The sequence below is a fragment of the Idiotropiscis lumnitzeri genome, chromosome 3 (assembly GCF_059441095.1).
Source record: "Idiotropiscis lumnitzeri isolate Australia: NSW breed Sydney's pygmy pipehorse chromosome 3, RoL_Ilum_1.0, whole genome shotgun sequence".
Lineage (NCBI taxonomy): Eukaryota > Metazoa > Chordata > Actinopteri > Syngnathiformes > Syngnathidae > Idiotropiscis > Idiotropiscis lumnitzeri.
Window position 1 is genome coordinate 23383280 of NC_142393.1, and position 13311 is coordinate 23396590.

Sequence of the window (13311 nt, forward strand, 5' to 3'; positions counted from 1 at the left end):
TATACAGAACAGTACTGCATAATACATACGTTAATGACATTTAAATAGAATTAAAACTGACGTTTTTTTTTTTTAATCTGACGTCCCTTCAATTCAAAGCAGACTGCACTTCTCATTTTGGTGTGCCACCCGGGAGCAGTATAAGACATCCAACCATCCATCATCCAAGCCGCTTATCAGATACAGTCTAAGTATACTCGACCAGTAGCCTCGGCTTCTCAGTGTGGTATGAATACAGTATTAAATGTTCTTTTCAGGGGATAAAGATTGAATATTGTAATGTTCCATTGTCTGTCTACATGTGTTGCTCCACAGTTTGTGTTCAAATATCAGTTGTTTTAAGCGTTATAACACTGCCACATAGATGCTAATCGTTAGACAATGCCTGTAACATTTCCCGTTATGTGTTAATATTATTCTAGGAGATATATTTAACATTTATGGATTTGTAACACTGCGATTGGCTAGCAACCAGTTCAGGATGTATCCCGCCTACTGCTTGAAGACAGCTGGGATAGGCTCCAGCACGCCTGCCATCCTCGTGAGGTTAAGCAGCTCTGATAATGGATGGATGGAAGTATTAGTAACATTATTACATTGTGCAAGTTTTCTACATGCACACTTTGAAATTGGCCAATTTTTATGTTAAGACACAAGTGTTTTAAAATAAATAAATAAATTGGATAAACTTCTGACATTTTCTTTTTGCCGTATTTTAAAATGTAACCTTTTAAATACATTGGCCACATAGTGGCAAAAATATTTTTTTCATCATCAGGACACACAGAAACAAATTAAAATGTACTATGTTTTAATATTTCAAAAAAGAGAAAGAAGAAGCAAAATCTGAAGTGATTTAGTACAATATATTTTCATTTTCAGGACAAGACGGAGGCAAATCAGTCTATAAAACATTAAAATCCTCAGCTTTATTATGCAAAACAGAAGGTGAAAATATCACGTGGAACGTGGAAGGCTTGCAGCTCAATATAAAACCAAGTCACTTGGGAAATATATTATGATCAAAGTGGGAGAGTAAGTCAAGAACAATGATGCATTGTCATTGCCACTGTTAGTGCATAAATGTAAAAAGGCCAACATTTAATTCGACGGACTTTAAGAGACCACTTTAAATGCCACACATGGCTCTCTTCTTAGCCACAAAAAAAAATCCATGATGATTCTGTGAAATATCTGAAAACTTAAAAAAACAATTAAGAACAGGATTTCCAAATGTGGCGTTGACTCCTGCAATCTTTCAGAGTTCAGAGAGGAGTTGGAATGTTGGCATGGTCCACGAACAGAGAGTTCTTCTCGACATGAAAGAGAAAATAAGGATTCATTTAACCATTTGTGAGACACAAAGAAAAGCGAAATAAAAACACATGAATGTGATTTGTCTTGGAATGTGACGATGTTCACTGGGATTGAGGCTGACTGATGTCCTCATGTATTAATCCAACCAGGAAAAAAATGTTGCGCGTCACATTCTTTAAAGAAAACATTGAGTTGTCCGGAAAAACATATCGATTCAGATTTTAGTGCGATTCAAATAAACTAAGTGGCACCTTGAGCTAAATTAAGTGTTGATTTTTTTCAGTAATCATGCTTGCAACTTAAAATAATTGTATCTGAACTCATTAAATAAATACAAATGCCTTAACCTGTTCCAACCCCCCCAAAAATAAACAAAACTGTTCCTTTTTTTGCTTCTTTTTTTGAAATATGGAAAACAGCGCCCTATACTATTTTACTTAATAATAAAAAAAAGAGTAATAACATGATGAAATAGAACATAAATAATCCAACAGTTTGTGTCCTATGCTTAACTCGTTGTAGCTCATGTTGTGCGAGCCTTGGCCATTGGGGGCTCTATAATATATGGTAGCATGTATTCATTTTTGACTTTCCACCAATTTGATCGAGTGCATGACAATCTGTCAACATTTTTGCATTTTATGCAAAATCGGTGTTGGACTAATGTCATAATTTGCGCCATCTATCAATGACACCATTGATCGGCATCATGAAATAAGACGTTAGAGCAAACGCAACCTTGTTCACTCCGGGATCGTTCTGTGCAGCCATAGTGTCAATGTGAGCATCAAAGTTAATCTATTTTGAGCCTTGTCTTATGTCGTGGGAGCGGAAAGACTTGGCGCTGGGAGGGAAAAGACCACACAATCACAAAATTGCGTACATGGTTTATTTTTGGACTGGTAAAAAGTCAAAAAAGCATTTTATTTACATCAAAAGAAGAAGTAGCTCCAAAATATAGGTCACGTGGTTAATTTTAACAACAGTTTAATGAAAAATTATTTTTATCACTCATCTTGAGTGATGTGAACTTTCAGCCACACACATTCAGCCAATCAGAGTTGCAAGCAGCAGGCAGGCGTGTCGTTTGAACGAACATGGAAACACCTCCGATGTTAACAAGACAGAAAACATTTTCTTAACGAGGATATGAGATGGCCTGCGGGCATGCCCAAGAGGAGTTGAGATATTCTTGCAACGTGGATACATATAAGTCTAATGCAGTTTTCTAATCCGTACAGATAAAGCTGAGCCAAATGGCCTCAAGCCATGACGTCAGTTAGACGCCAGGTAAAAAGTGGACAAACGACGATTGCAGTCTGTGGCCAGTCCTGTGCAATATGAGCCAAAAAGGAGCAGACGTAGCTGCTAAGTGGATGGACGTGTTTACAGTTGTTGAAACACGATAACTTAAATTCATTCTGGCTCTTATTTCTAATTGAAATTGTTGGTTCTTATATCCCAGGCAGTTTTTTTCTTTTCGGATTCACCTTCTGAAGAATCAACGTGTTTAATCAAGATGGCAATAATTTGAGCAAAAGCAGCTGAATGACGGGCAATGTTCATGCATTTGTTTTTCATTAAGGTGGAATATTTTTTCCCCCAAATGCATTTTTGGCTCTGGCATGAGTAGACTGTAGGATAAAAATCAAAGTTGTTTAAATACATGTATCTTCTGATCATATTGGTGATCAACTATATATTTGAGTAGGAAATACGTTAAATCAACAATTTTTACAATGATACCATCACAGAATTATAAAAGAAAAATGTAAAGCACAGAAACAAGAATGCCAATTTTAAAAAAATGCTATTTAACCATTATTTTTTTTACTCAATATGACCGCAGGGCCTGTCACATGCCACAGACAAATGACTTTCCACCCCAAAAAATGGTTTACAGCAGAGAGGTCAATGCAAATAATGTAAAGACTGTCTTAAGGCCTCCTTGAAGTGCTGCAGTATCAATTACGAGCCCTGTGAGGACACATCACAAGATCGCTTAGCCCGACAGGCCTCTGTGGTCTCTGGCGTCCTGATCGCAACAGACATTTCATTTAGTTTGACTACTGTGTTTTTAAGTGAATGAGTCTTTATGTTAAGGCTGGACATTGTTCACAATTTAAATCATGATTTTGATTCTGGCTTTTCTTGATCTTTAAAATGTTTTTAATCGAAGAAAAAACAATTACCGCGCAGAACAGCGCAGGGCGTTTACAAGTTCCCGCCTTTGCAAAAGTACTCTCATTCTGCGTGGATCCCATTCAAATGCTAGCGGAAAATTTGCAGCAATTTAAGGGTGATATTCCTTCAAATAACGAATATTCACACACAAACGCCACAGAAAGACATACAACACAAGATAATGCTACTCAAAGATAATTTTTTCTAAATCTGCGAAAAATAAGTAATATTAATAAAGTTCATTCAGAACTTTCTTCTGTTGTCAGTCTAAGCGGACTCCTTCCCTGCATGGTACCACACTGCCCCTAGGAGCCCAAAATGCGCACAAACTACAGTATTTAGTTTTTTTTCAATTGCTATTATTATAGTACAGTCTTGTTGTTTTTCCTTCAAGTTATACTTAAAGATGAGTTCTCAAGGATTTAAGTAATTTTCCTTTCCTCTATTTTCAAGGAAGCAAAGATCAAAAGCATTTTTTTGTCAGACTAGGCAACTTTTCCAGATGACACATGGCATGAAAGACAATCCGCGACGTCCCAGGTTGTGAAAATAAGATTAAAAAATGTTTTGACAAAGAGATAAGGATAATGCACATTTAGTGATTCAATTTATGCAAAGATGTAAGGCATCAAAGGTGTGGATGTAGAAGAATGAAAATGCAAGAAGCTTGAATTTCATAAGAAATTTACGTCATTTTGTAGTAGACAAAATGAATAGAATTAAAAAATTAAGTGTTCAACGTGAGAAGGTGAGTTTGGAAATCAATGAATAATCATTTTAATAACGGTGATTGCAATCTCAATCAAAATTCCCAATTGTGATTATTTTTTCCATAATTGTCCAGCTCTACGTCATGTCAAGTTTCACATCTGTCATAACAGCGAACGCATATACACTGGCACACACTGATCAGTTGTTTAAGTGCAAACCAAATGCAGCACTGAAAAGGAATTTCTCTGCTCATTCATTCAATTTTTATAATTACATTATTTAAAAAAAAAAGCCTGGTGCAGGTGAAGTACTTTCAGAAAGACTAACTTGAGTTAAAATGCAGTGGTGTCTTGACTTGCACTCGTGTGGGCAAGGAGAGCCACTTTAACTTTATTCATCTTTACATTTTCTTACTTTTTTTTTTTTAAATGAATAATGCAACAAAATGAGTCATTTTTGATGGCTGGGACTGATTAACAGCATTTCAATTATTAGTCAATACTGTACCTCCCAGTCCAGGTACCGCAGTCTAGGCAGCGAAGCACATTGTACAATTTAACGGGCCCAAGAAAATCTCAATTGCCGCCCACTCCGAATTAGTCTAATTGTTGATTAATGACCACATATTTTTCATAATCTACAAGAGTCTTCCAGAATAAAAGTAACGGACTGAACTGTTTTGGCACCTAACATGACTGAGCAGTTGGTGTCAGTGTAGAGATTAAGAAGCTTGTTCACCATTAATGACAGAGGTGCAACTCTGACATCAAGACACATATGAATATAAAGGTGACGACAACGCCTTTTAAACAGCAATCCACTGTCGTGACCATTGCATGAGAGGCTCATGTTTAAATAGAGTGCTCAAAGCTCAAGAGATGTTTGCACTTGCTTGGAATAAATGACATCATCAAGCACTCACCTGGCCAGGAGCCCTATCTTTGTGAATGAGTGCATGTGAAGGGCTATTCAGAGCAGTGTACAGCCCTTCTTCTTTTTTGGCTTCTTTTCCATTGGTGTCTTCCTGTTGATTTGCCGCACCAGATCATAGAAAATCTACAAGAGTAGGAAGTTAAGTGAGCAAGAAATAGGACCAAAGTCGCCGGCGGTCCTTTATCCCGATGCCTGCATGAAGCAGGCAAACTTACTTCATTCACATTGATTTTTGATTTCGCTGACGTCTCTAAAAAGGCACAGTTGCTCCACTGACGGGCCAAGTTCTGACCCTGCTCCTTGCCCACCACGCGCTCGTCCTCCAGGTCACACTTATTCCCCACCAGGATCATGGGGACCTGCACAACCAATTGCACACATTTAGTGTCTTGACTTGATTTTGAAAAAAGGAGGCGCACAGGCACATGCACGGAAAGAGCTGCTATTAATTAATAAAATATTCTCAGCATGCCGTCCATCCTCTCACTGGAGCCAAACATGAACACACACACACGCAATGAGATGCAGCTGACATTTGCAACTCAGCACCAAGTATGTAATCCCCTCCCCCTCACTGTGCTTCCAAAATACAGGGTCCACAAGTAATATACACATTTCCTTAAATGTGTGTGTGTGTGTCATTTAATTTCATTTTTTCCAAGAGGAGCTTGTTTGATATACATGGATATGAATAATAATGTTTCTTCTTACATATACATTGAGAATCTTAAATCTTTGTGATGAAAACACAGAAAGTGAATTTAAGTGCTTTTACGAACACATAAAAACTTGAATGGGGAAATACGAAAACTGGGGTGGTCCATTGTAAAGTAATCCTATGCATATTTCTCGGTCACTATTTGAAAGTACATTCAAGGGTTGTTTCACACAGAGTTGGGCATAGTTAGTCTGTCACTAAGTTACCGGCAGTATTTCATGCCGACGCATGTCGGAGCAGTCTGTGCCTTGTCTGTGACAGCTAATCGGCGTCGAAAACATCCTTTCTGTCACACGCAGGCTCAGCACAAATGGAAATGTAGCCAAGTAAATTAAAAAAATAAATAAAAAATTTAAAAGAAAGGGGAAAAAAATATGGGACACGTGTCATTGAGGTCTGTGGGACTGAAAGGTTTACATCACAGTTTGATTTTTTATTTTGATTTATTTGGCTGGGTGTCAGGTGTGCAGCACCAGTGTGTGACCCGGTACTGCTAAGTTGGCTGACTCGGACTGACTGGGCGCGCCTGAAATACTGAAGAGAACTCACAGGCGAACTAAACCACTGATGAATGCCAATTTAGGATTTACAGGCGCCGAAACGTAGAAGTGTTTGGTTACGAGTCATCACTTGTTAGATTTTTTTGCTTCGTGTTGCAAGCAAAAAGTTGACCCACAATTAAGATTTAGGCATTGCATCACTAGATGGCCGCAGCAAACTATACTAAGTCCGGCCACCATCAGATCAAGAGGTTACCAACCAGAGAATGTGAAAGAATCTGTTGTTTTGTTTGTGCCTACACACATTTTTTAGGCAAATGTCTTTTTTCCAACCACGGGTCCCGCAAAAGTGAACACTAAGAAGAAGAAACGAGTGGTGTCAATTGAATGAAAAAAAATAAATTAGAGAGAGAGAGAGAAAGAGAGCAAGAGAAAGAGAGAAAGAGAAAGAGAGAAAGAGAAATGTGCCCATGAGTAAATGCACATTTTATTTACACAGTTTATATGTTGACTTCTTTTACTTTTCTTTTAGGGATTTAATGCAAGAATGACCTATTATTGAATTCATTTGAAACAAAAAAATGTCAAAATAAACAGAGGACAACAAGGTAGGACTAAATTAGCTCTTTACTTCTTCCTACCCGCCGCTGAATATGTAAAATGAGCTTATGATGACCATTTATGTCTCATTTAAATCATTTTACTTCCTACTAAATTATTTCCTGTTACCCGTTTATATGTTGAATAAATAAACAAAATGTGGTAGAAACAACGATACATTTAAAGTATGACTTGATGCATCCCACTCACGTCCTCAGTGTCTTTCACTCGCAGGATTTGTTCCCGGAGGTCCTGCAGGTCGTTAAACGTCGACTGCGCTGTGATGGAATAGACCAGAGCAAAACCCTGGCCGTTCTTCATGTAAAGGTCCCTCATGGCCGTGAACTGCTCCTACACAGCACAACAATTGAAAACACACACACGTCAAAATACTTGCTTGATTTAACTTGCTGAAGTGTGTGGGTCCGGCTTCACGTACCGTTCCAGCTGTGTCCAAGATCTCCAGCATGCATTGCTGCCCATCGACTTCCACTTGCTGCAGGAGAAAAACAACTCTTTTAGTGACCATTAGATATACGTAGACCGCTGTTTTATAAATCTTATTATCGGTCAACACATTTTAAAAATCTGATTTAAAACCCGAGTATCTTTCCCATTCGGGGTCGCTATTCACACATTCTGCATTTTCTGCGACACATATTGCTACATTGAGTATGCTACATTAACAGTCCGTGTGGAAGACAGTTCACCATCGAGTGCATCTAGAATACGATTAAACACACAGCAAAAAGTCAACGGCGATAAGGGGAGCAACAGACAACCTGGAGATTGTCCGTGTAAAATGAAAACAGGGTAATACCGCAACATCATTTAAGAGTTTCTATTCTAAAATAACGTTTAAAATCCACGAGATTTCAAACACCAGGCCAAAAAAGCTGATATTGGCCTTGGCTTATATAGTCATTTAAAGTGAATATAGAAAAAGAGGACTATATATGGTACTTGTTGAAGACATCATATCCAGCGTTTACCTTTCTGTAGGAATCTTCTATTGTCGGGTCGTACTTTTCCACAAAAATCCCTTGCACAAATTGGACTGTCTAGAGTGGACCAACAAACGTAAGTCATGATCAAATAACGACAGTTCAACAATATTAAAAAGAGCAATGTCACAGTCAAAGAAAACGTCTTCATTCTCCTGCCTTGTTGTTGGTATCACTTGTATTTTGAAGTTGGAAATTCCAACTAGTATTGGCGCTTTACAAGACTCTCAGAGGGAGATGTTGGCTTTTTCTTAAGGGATGTTGAAGTGACAGGAAAGTGGAAAAAGTGACAGCTTGACCGAACCACCCTGAAAACCCTTTGGCTCTTGTGCTTTCATACATATTTGTTTAATAAACAAATCAGTTCAGACAAGCAGCCAAATAAGACTGAAGCGGCACCATAAATCCCTCACCAGTGCAGATTTTCCCACGCCTCCTGAACCCAGCACCACTAGCTTGTACTCGCGCATGATGGCCGACTTCAGTGGACACCACGAGGGTCTGTGAAAGGACAGCGAGTCAGTCAGAGGGTGCATGTGTCATGCTCAGCTCCAGGAAGCACACGGCAGGTCACAAAGTAAAGTTGTCTTTTACAAATGGAAAAAAAAAAAAAAAGTTTCAACGCTAGCGCCCTAAAAAGGAGATGTGCAATTTGGTTCCTTGCAGCCATAAAAGACATTTCTCCAAAAACAGCAAACGGTCAAGAAAGCAGATGCAACAATGAACATCACTGCTAACATCTGCTGCTTCAAGTCTGGTTCTTGGCCAATCAAATGAGCTCTTTCCCGCCCACTGCCATGGGACGTGTCGTCATGGTACAGGGTGTTGCCTCTTAAAAAGAACATGTTGCATAGGAGTCATTGGAAACGTCAAAATAGTTTCTTTAAATGCTTTGGTTAAAACAAGTGTGATCCTGTAGGCTAACGGCAAGCTAGCAGTGCAGAGGCAAGAGATGCCAATCAGGAGGAGTTTCAAAGAATTCTGTCATTACAAAATCCCACCATCACCTCTGTAAGCTTAACTTAAATGCTTTGACAACGCTGTTAAGAGACCAATGACCTCTTTTTCGAATAGGAACATCAATGACACCAATGATCTGCTCCCAAACGGTATGAGGACCAAACTGCTTTTGTTGCAGCTTTCGGCTTGTTCTTCGCATGATTTGCTAAGCACAGTTTTTATACCAGATGTAATCCACCAATTTTAGGAGAGGCCGGATATTGATCTGAAGGAGTCTGATTGAAAGGAAACAGCGTGAAATTTCCTGAACTTGGCAGTTTGTCAAAACGCTGGCCTGGTTGGAATGGTCAGCAATGTACCCCAAATTTTGAAAATCGGATGATGGGATCCGTTTAAATTTGTTTTGTTTGTTTTGTTTTTATTTTTAGGTGTTGGAAAAATTGCCTTAAAAAAATAAAATATATTGAAAATATGGTATAAAAAAAAAAAAAACATGAGACTATAACAGGACAACTTTATTCTTCCTCACTACATGTCTTCTACTGCACCGTTTTGTCTGATGCTCTGGAAATCCCTTCTGCAATTAAGAGACAAGTTTCAGCTAAAAATATCAACCAATAAGCTTGCGCAAGCCCAAAAAAATCCGAGGGCTTTTCCAAATCAATGTGTCAAAATTACGACAACGTCTCTTTCCTTAAAACTTGACTGAAAGGGAGCATGATTGGTGATAAAAGCAGTAGAATGAGCCATGTCCTTAAATGGTCTTTTTATCAGTTTATTTGCTAAAGGATTTTAGAGGCATTGTGAAGTCCTTTTTTTTTTTTTTTTTTTTTTTTTTTTTTAGAAAATTCCACAAGGACTGCGGTCACTAGTAACATTGCTACTAAAGTGCTATTGGGGCCAAATTGAAAATACTATAATGTAGTAATGATTTACAAGAATAAAGCCATAATTACACAGGATGGAAAAAAAATTCACAATTATCCGGAAATTAAGTTATTCCAGCAGTGAAGTTGTAATTTAACAACAATAAAGCTTGAATATTTTTGTCACAATAGCGATTAAAAAAAAATAAAAATACAATCACGGTTGCTAAATCTTTTAGTTTTTTCTTTACATAGATTCTCAGTTGTCCAGGTCATGGCAATTCGATTCACAATGATTTAATTGGGCCACATGAACTAAGCTTGTATTTTTGTTGAATTTGTTGTTGTTTTCTGAAGCATTAAAATGTCAAGTGCAACTATTTGCTATTTGGCTAACAATATTACACAGATCTCTAGGGAAAAAGAGATTGCGGTTTGCTGGGTAGGCTTAAATGTATTTATTTTTCCTCATATTAGGCCTTAATCTAGTAATATTACAAATGTATTCTTTTTATCCCCATCCAATTTAATATCAGCTTTTGTCTTTCCCCCCCCTGCCTAATTCTCTATTCTATGAGAAATAACCAGGTAGTGGGTGTCAAAATATGGATATTCACTGCAGGATGGAAAAAAACAATTATGGCAAAAATGCCATTGAGCAAGAGAGAGAAACACACTTCAAAATCATATCGGAGCCGCTTTGAACATATTAATCGTCCTGGGTGTTTGGGACCTTTGTCAAAAGGGGAGAGAAACAAAAAGCACTCTGTCACACTCAGGCAGCATTTGCAATTCTAAGACTGACGTGCGATGCGCCACCAGAGGCCCACACGGACAGCTACATGCGCAGCTCCACAATGGTCCATTGTGATCCCACTACTCGAGAGCATGCACAAACTGAAAATGGAGATCAGAGGCTGCAGGCACCACCATAACATTCAAATTCACGAGAGAGGTGAGAGAGTTGACAAGAATGTTTTGGAAATGAAGTGCAAACTTAACATGTTCATGTTACACTTGTAAGGAGACAACCATCAAGATGTTTTGTATGTAGATGTTTCTTTCCATGCTGTCACTGGGTCGAGCTTCTGGCCTTCCTCAGCTGCAGTAAAGAGCGCCCTCTTCACTCACAAATTAAGTCCACTAATGATTTTGTTACTCATATATTGCTTGGACTCATGAACTACGCTTCTTAGCATCGACTAATACGAAGTAGTAAAGATGCTTTTACCTCTGGTTGGTCTACAGTTATTCGCACTCTGAAATCACTCCGCCATGCTATTTGCCTTTGCTATCGGGTTATTTCGGCAAAATGCCTCAGCAGTGTGCGCCGATGCATTGTTCGCATTCAGGCCAAAAGTTGTTTGAGTGGCCACGAATAGGTCACGCAAATTGAATTTCACACCGGTGTCAACAAGTGCTCATTGTTACAAGCACTTCAAAGATGTTTGTTTCTCAACTGTTTTGCTAATGATAAAGTGCTTGCAAAGAGGTAGGTGTGATTGCAATCAGTTTTGAAAAGGGTGGAGTGTCTAAGAATTTCTGTTTTGATGAATCAACATCAATCACAAGTCAATCTTACGGTGAATTCACTCTCATTTTATAATTTATTAAATATAATCTATTATGCCAAAGAGTACAACCAAAATATGATGAAAAAAGTTCATTTTACAATGTAGGAAACCAAACCAATTTTTTCCTGATTTATTTTTTGAATGAGGTTTAATTACTTTCATTTCGTTTCATTAGGTATTTTCTGAAATTGCTTCACAATTAGTCTTAAAAGGAGGTTTTTTTTCTTATCCTGGGGTTCAGGTTTTCCCTTAATGTGTAATACGTGGGACTCAAGACGAGGCCATAGCTATTGTTAAATGCTTTTACAAATACATTTCAAATGAAATAAAATAAAAAGTTGCCCTGGGAAGAGATTATTAACATACTGTGTAGACAGCAGCTGCAGGCGTCAATTCCTTCTACATCTGGGAGATCCTTGGGTGCACAGAGGACAGAAGCAGGCGCTGAGTGTCTGCAAGGGCCACAAAGCTCCAAATTGGCAGTCCCACTTTGTCAGAAAAGGGAACATTTATTAAAACTCAGCAACAATGAAAGGAAGAATGTATTCTTCTATTCTATTGCTTTTAACGGGGTCAAAGTCAACATACAGTACTTCCTGGGTGACTTGTCCAAAACTTTGCAATAACCACTGCCATCAAGTGCATTTGTCAACATCATTAAACACCTAAACAAAGCACAACTACATAAACGTAATAGTACTTTTAAAAGAAAAGGGAATGTAGCGGTGCTGGAATTATAACAAAGAACTGGATGTCATATTTCAGAAAAGTCGTTTTTTAAAAGGAAGGGTGTGGCTATTAGTTTCCCCAAACTTGCCCACCACACAAAAGCCCCGAGCGAAAAAGTCAGCCATTGTCAGGATGACAAAACAAAGTGACTTTTTAAAACAATGGAGAAGGGGAAAATGCCAAGTTTCGTGGGTTCATGCTGTTAAAACTAGCATTGTTATTTTACTTGTATTTCACAAACGACGAATAAAGATGTGACTAACGAATGGCGATAAGGGAGGTAACTGTGGTAAAGAAGGAAATAGGCAATGCTCCAACAAACGTTGAAGCGACGGAGAAATAATTTAAAAAGAGTTCCAGAGCCTGAGCAACCAATTTATCACTTTCTTTTTAAGAAGAGGCGGCGAGTTTACCAAAATCAACTAAAAACCAACACCCCAGGGGGACTTTGAGGCGCTTCGGTGAGTAAGCAACAAGCTGTACTATACGTCACAGTGTAGCGTGAATGTGGATTTCTGTCGAAAATGCGGCGACAAACACAACACGGAACTACTTGGCAAACGCTACTTGCATCGCCAGATACTGTTGTTAATCATTAGCTTGACATTAGCAACACCGCGAGCCCGGATGCTAATACACTTCACAAATGTTCCACTGCGATCGTTTTTCTGTCTCGGTGGAGACTTCAACTCTGTTGGGAAAAAAAACTACCGGCGTTGAAAGCTTGATAAATGTGTGACAGACAGCGAATTGTACACAAAAACTCCGTAAAACACTCACCTTATTCAGCTTTGCGTATGTGTGGGTGCCCTAAAATCATACTGCGCGAAAGTGCGGAAGGATAGCGACGATTGGTTCAAGATCAGCCAATCACAGCGCTACGTGTTCGGGGGCTTATTTAAACCTTTGTTAACGCTTCTGTATGTCGGTTTATTTGTCATTTACAGTAATGGCTGCATCTGCTGGAATTATTTTGCAACGTATAGTTAATGTAGCAGAAACATCAGAAGCCTAACGAGAGAACTGTTGGTAATGTAGTTCTCCCTGTGCACACATGTTCTGTTTCTTTTTCAAATAATGTATTGTTTTTTTATGGGCAAATAAAATAAAAAAATAAAACCAGTGCAGGCCCCCTGTTGTCAGGGCAGTGGCAATTTGCATTAGAAAATCTTATGTACACTTATGATGTTTGTAGTGACCAGTTTGGATATTATT

The 13311-nt window shown here is 38.4% G+C and overlaps 1 protein-coding gene across 2 annotated transcripts; it reads right to left on the reverse strand.

The window, feature by feature from the left end:
• Nucleotides 1–794: 794 nt before the first annotated feature.
• rap1aa (RAP1A, member of RAS oncogene family a) lies at nt 795–12974 on the reverse strand. 2 transcript variants are annotated; one of them, XM_088291239.1, is made up of 9 exons: nt 12877–12974; nt 11734–11855; nt 8381–8468; nt 7956–8024; nt 7403–7459; nt 7174–7314; nt 5361–5504; nt 5135–5268; nt 795–1310 (listed from the first exon to the last, which is right to left on the reverse strand). In XM_088291239.1, the coding sequence occupies exons 3-8, from the start codon at nt 8435–8437 to the stop codon at nt 5182–5184; spliced, it is 555 nt and encodes a 184-aa protein (XP_088147365.1). In that variant the 5' UTR covers nt 8438–8468; nt 11734–11855; nt 12877–12974; the 3' UTR covers nt 795–1310; nt 5135–5181. The 2 variants fall into 2 exon arrangements, with proteins under 2 accessions (XP_088147365.1, XP_088147366.1); XM_088291240.1 differs by lacking the exon at nt 12877–12974 and adding an exon at nt 12510–12713.
• Nucleotides 12975–13311: the final 337 nt, after the last annotated feature.

What these genes read in the sequence shown, in the direction of transcription:
- rap1aa (XM_088291239.1), bottom strand. Translation starts at nt 8,437, where the DNA reads ATGCGCGAGTACAAGCTAGTGGTGCTGGGTTCAGGAGGCGTGGGAAAA. An exon ending in GCGTGGGAAAATCTGCACTG is followed by an intron (nt 8,025 to 8,380) that starts GTGAGGGATTTA and finishes GGTCCACTCTAG; the next exon opens with ACAGTCCAATTTGTGCAAGG. An exon ending in CAAAAATCAATGTGAATGAA is followed by an intron (nt 5,269 to 5,360) that starts GTAAGTTTGCCT and finishes CTACTCTTGTAG; the next exon opens with ATTTTCTATGATCTGGTGCG.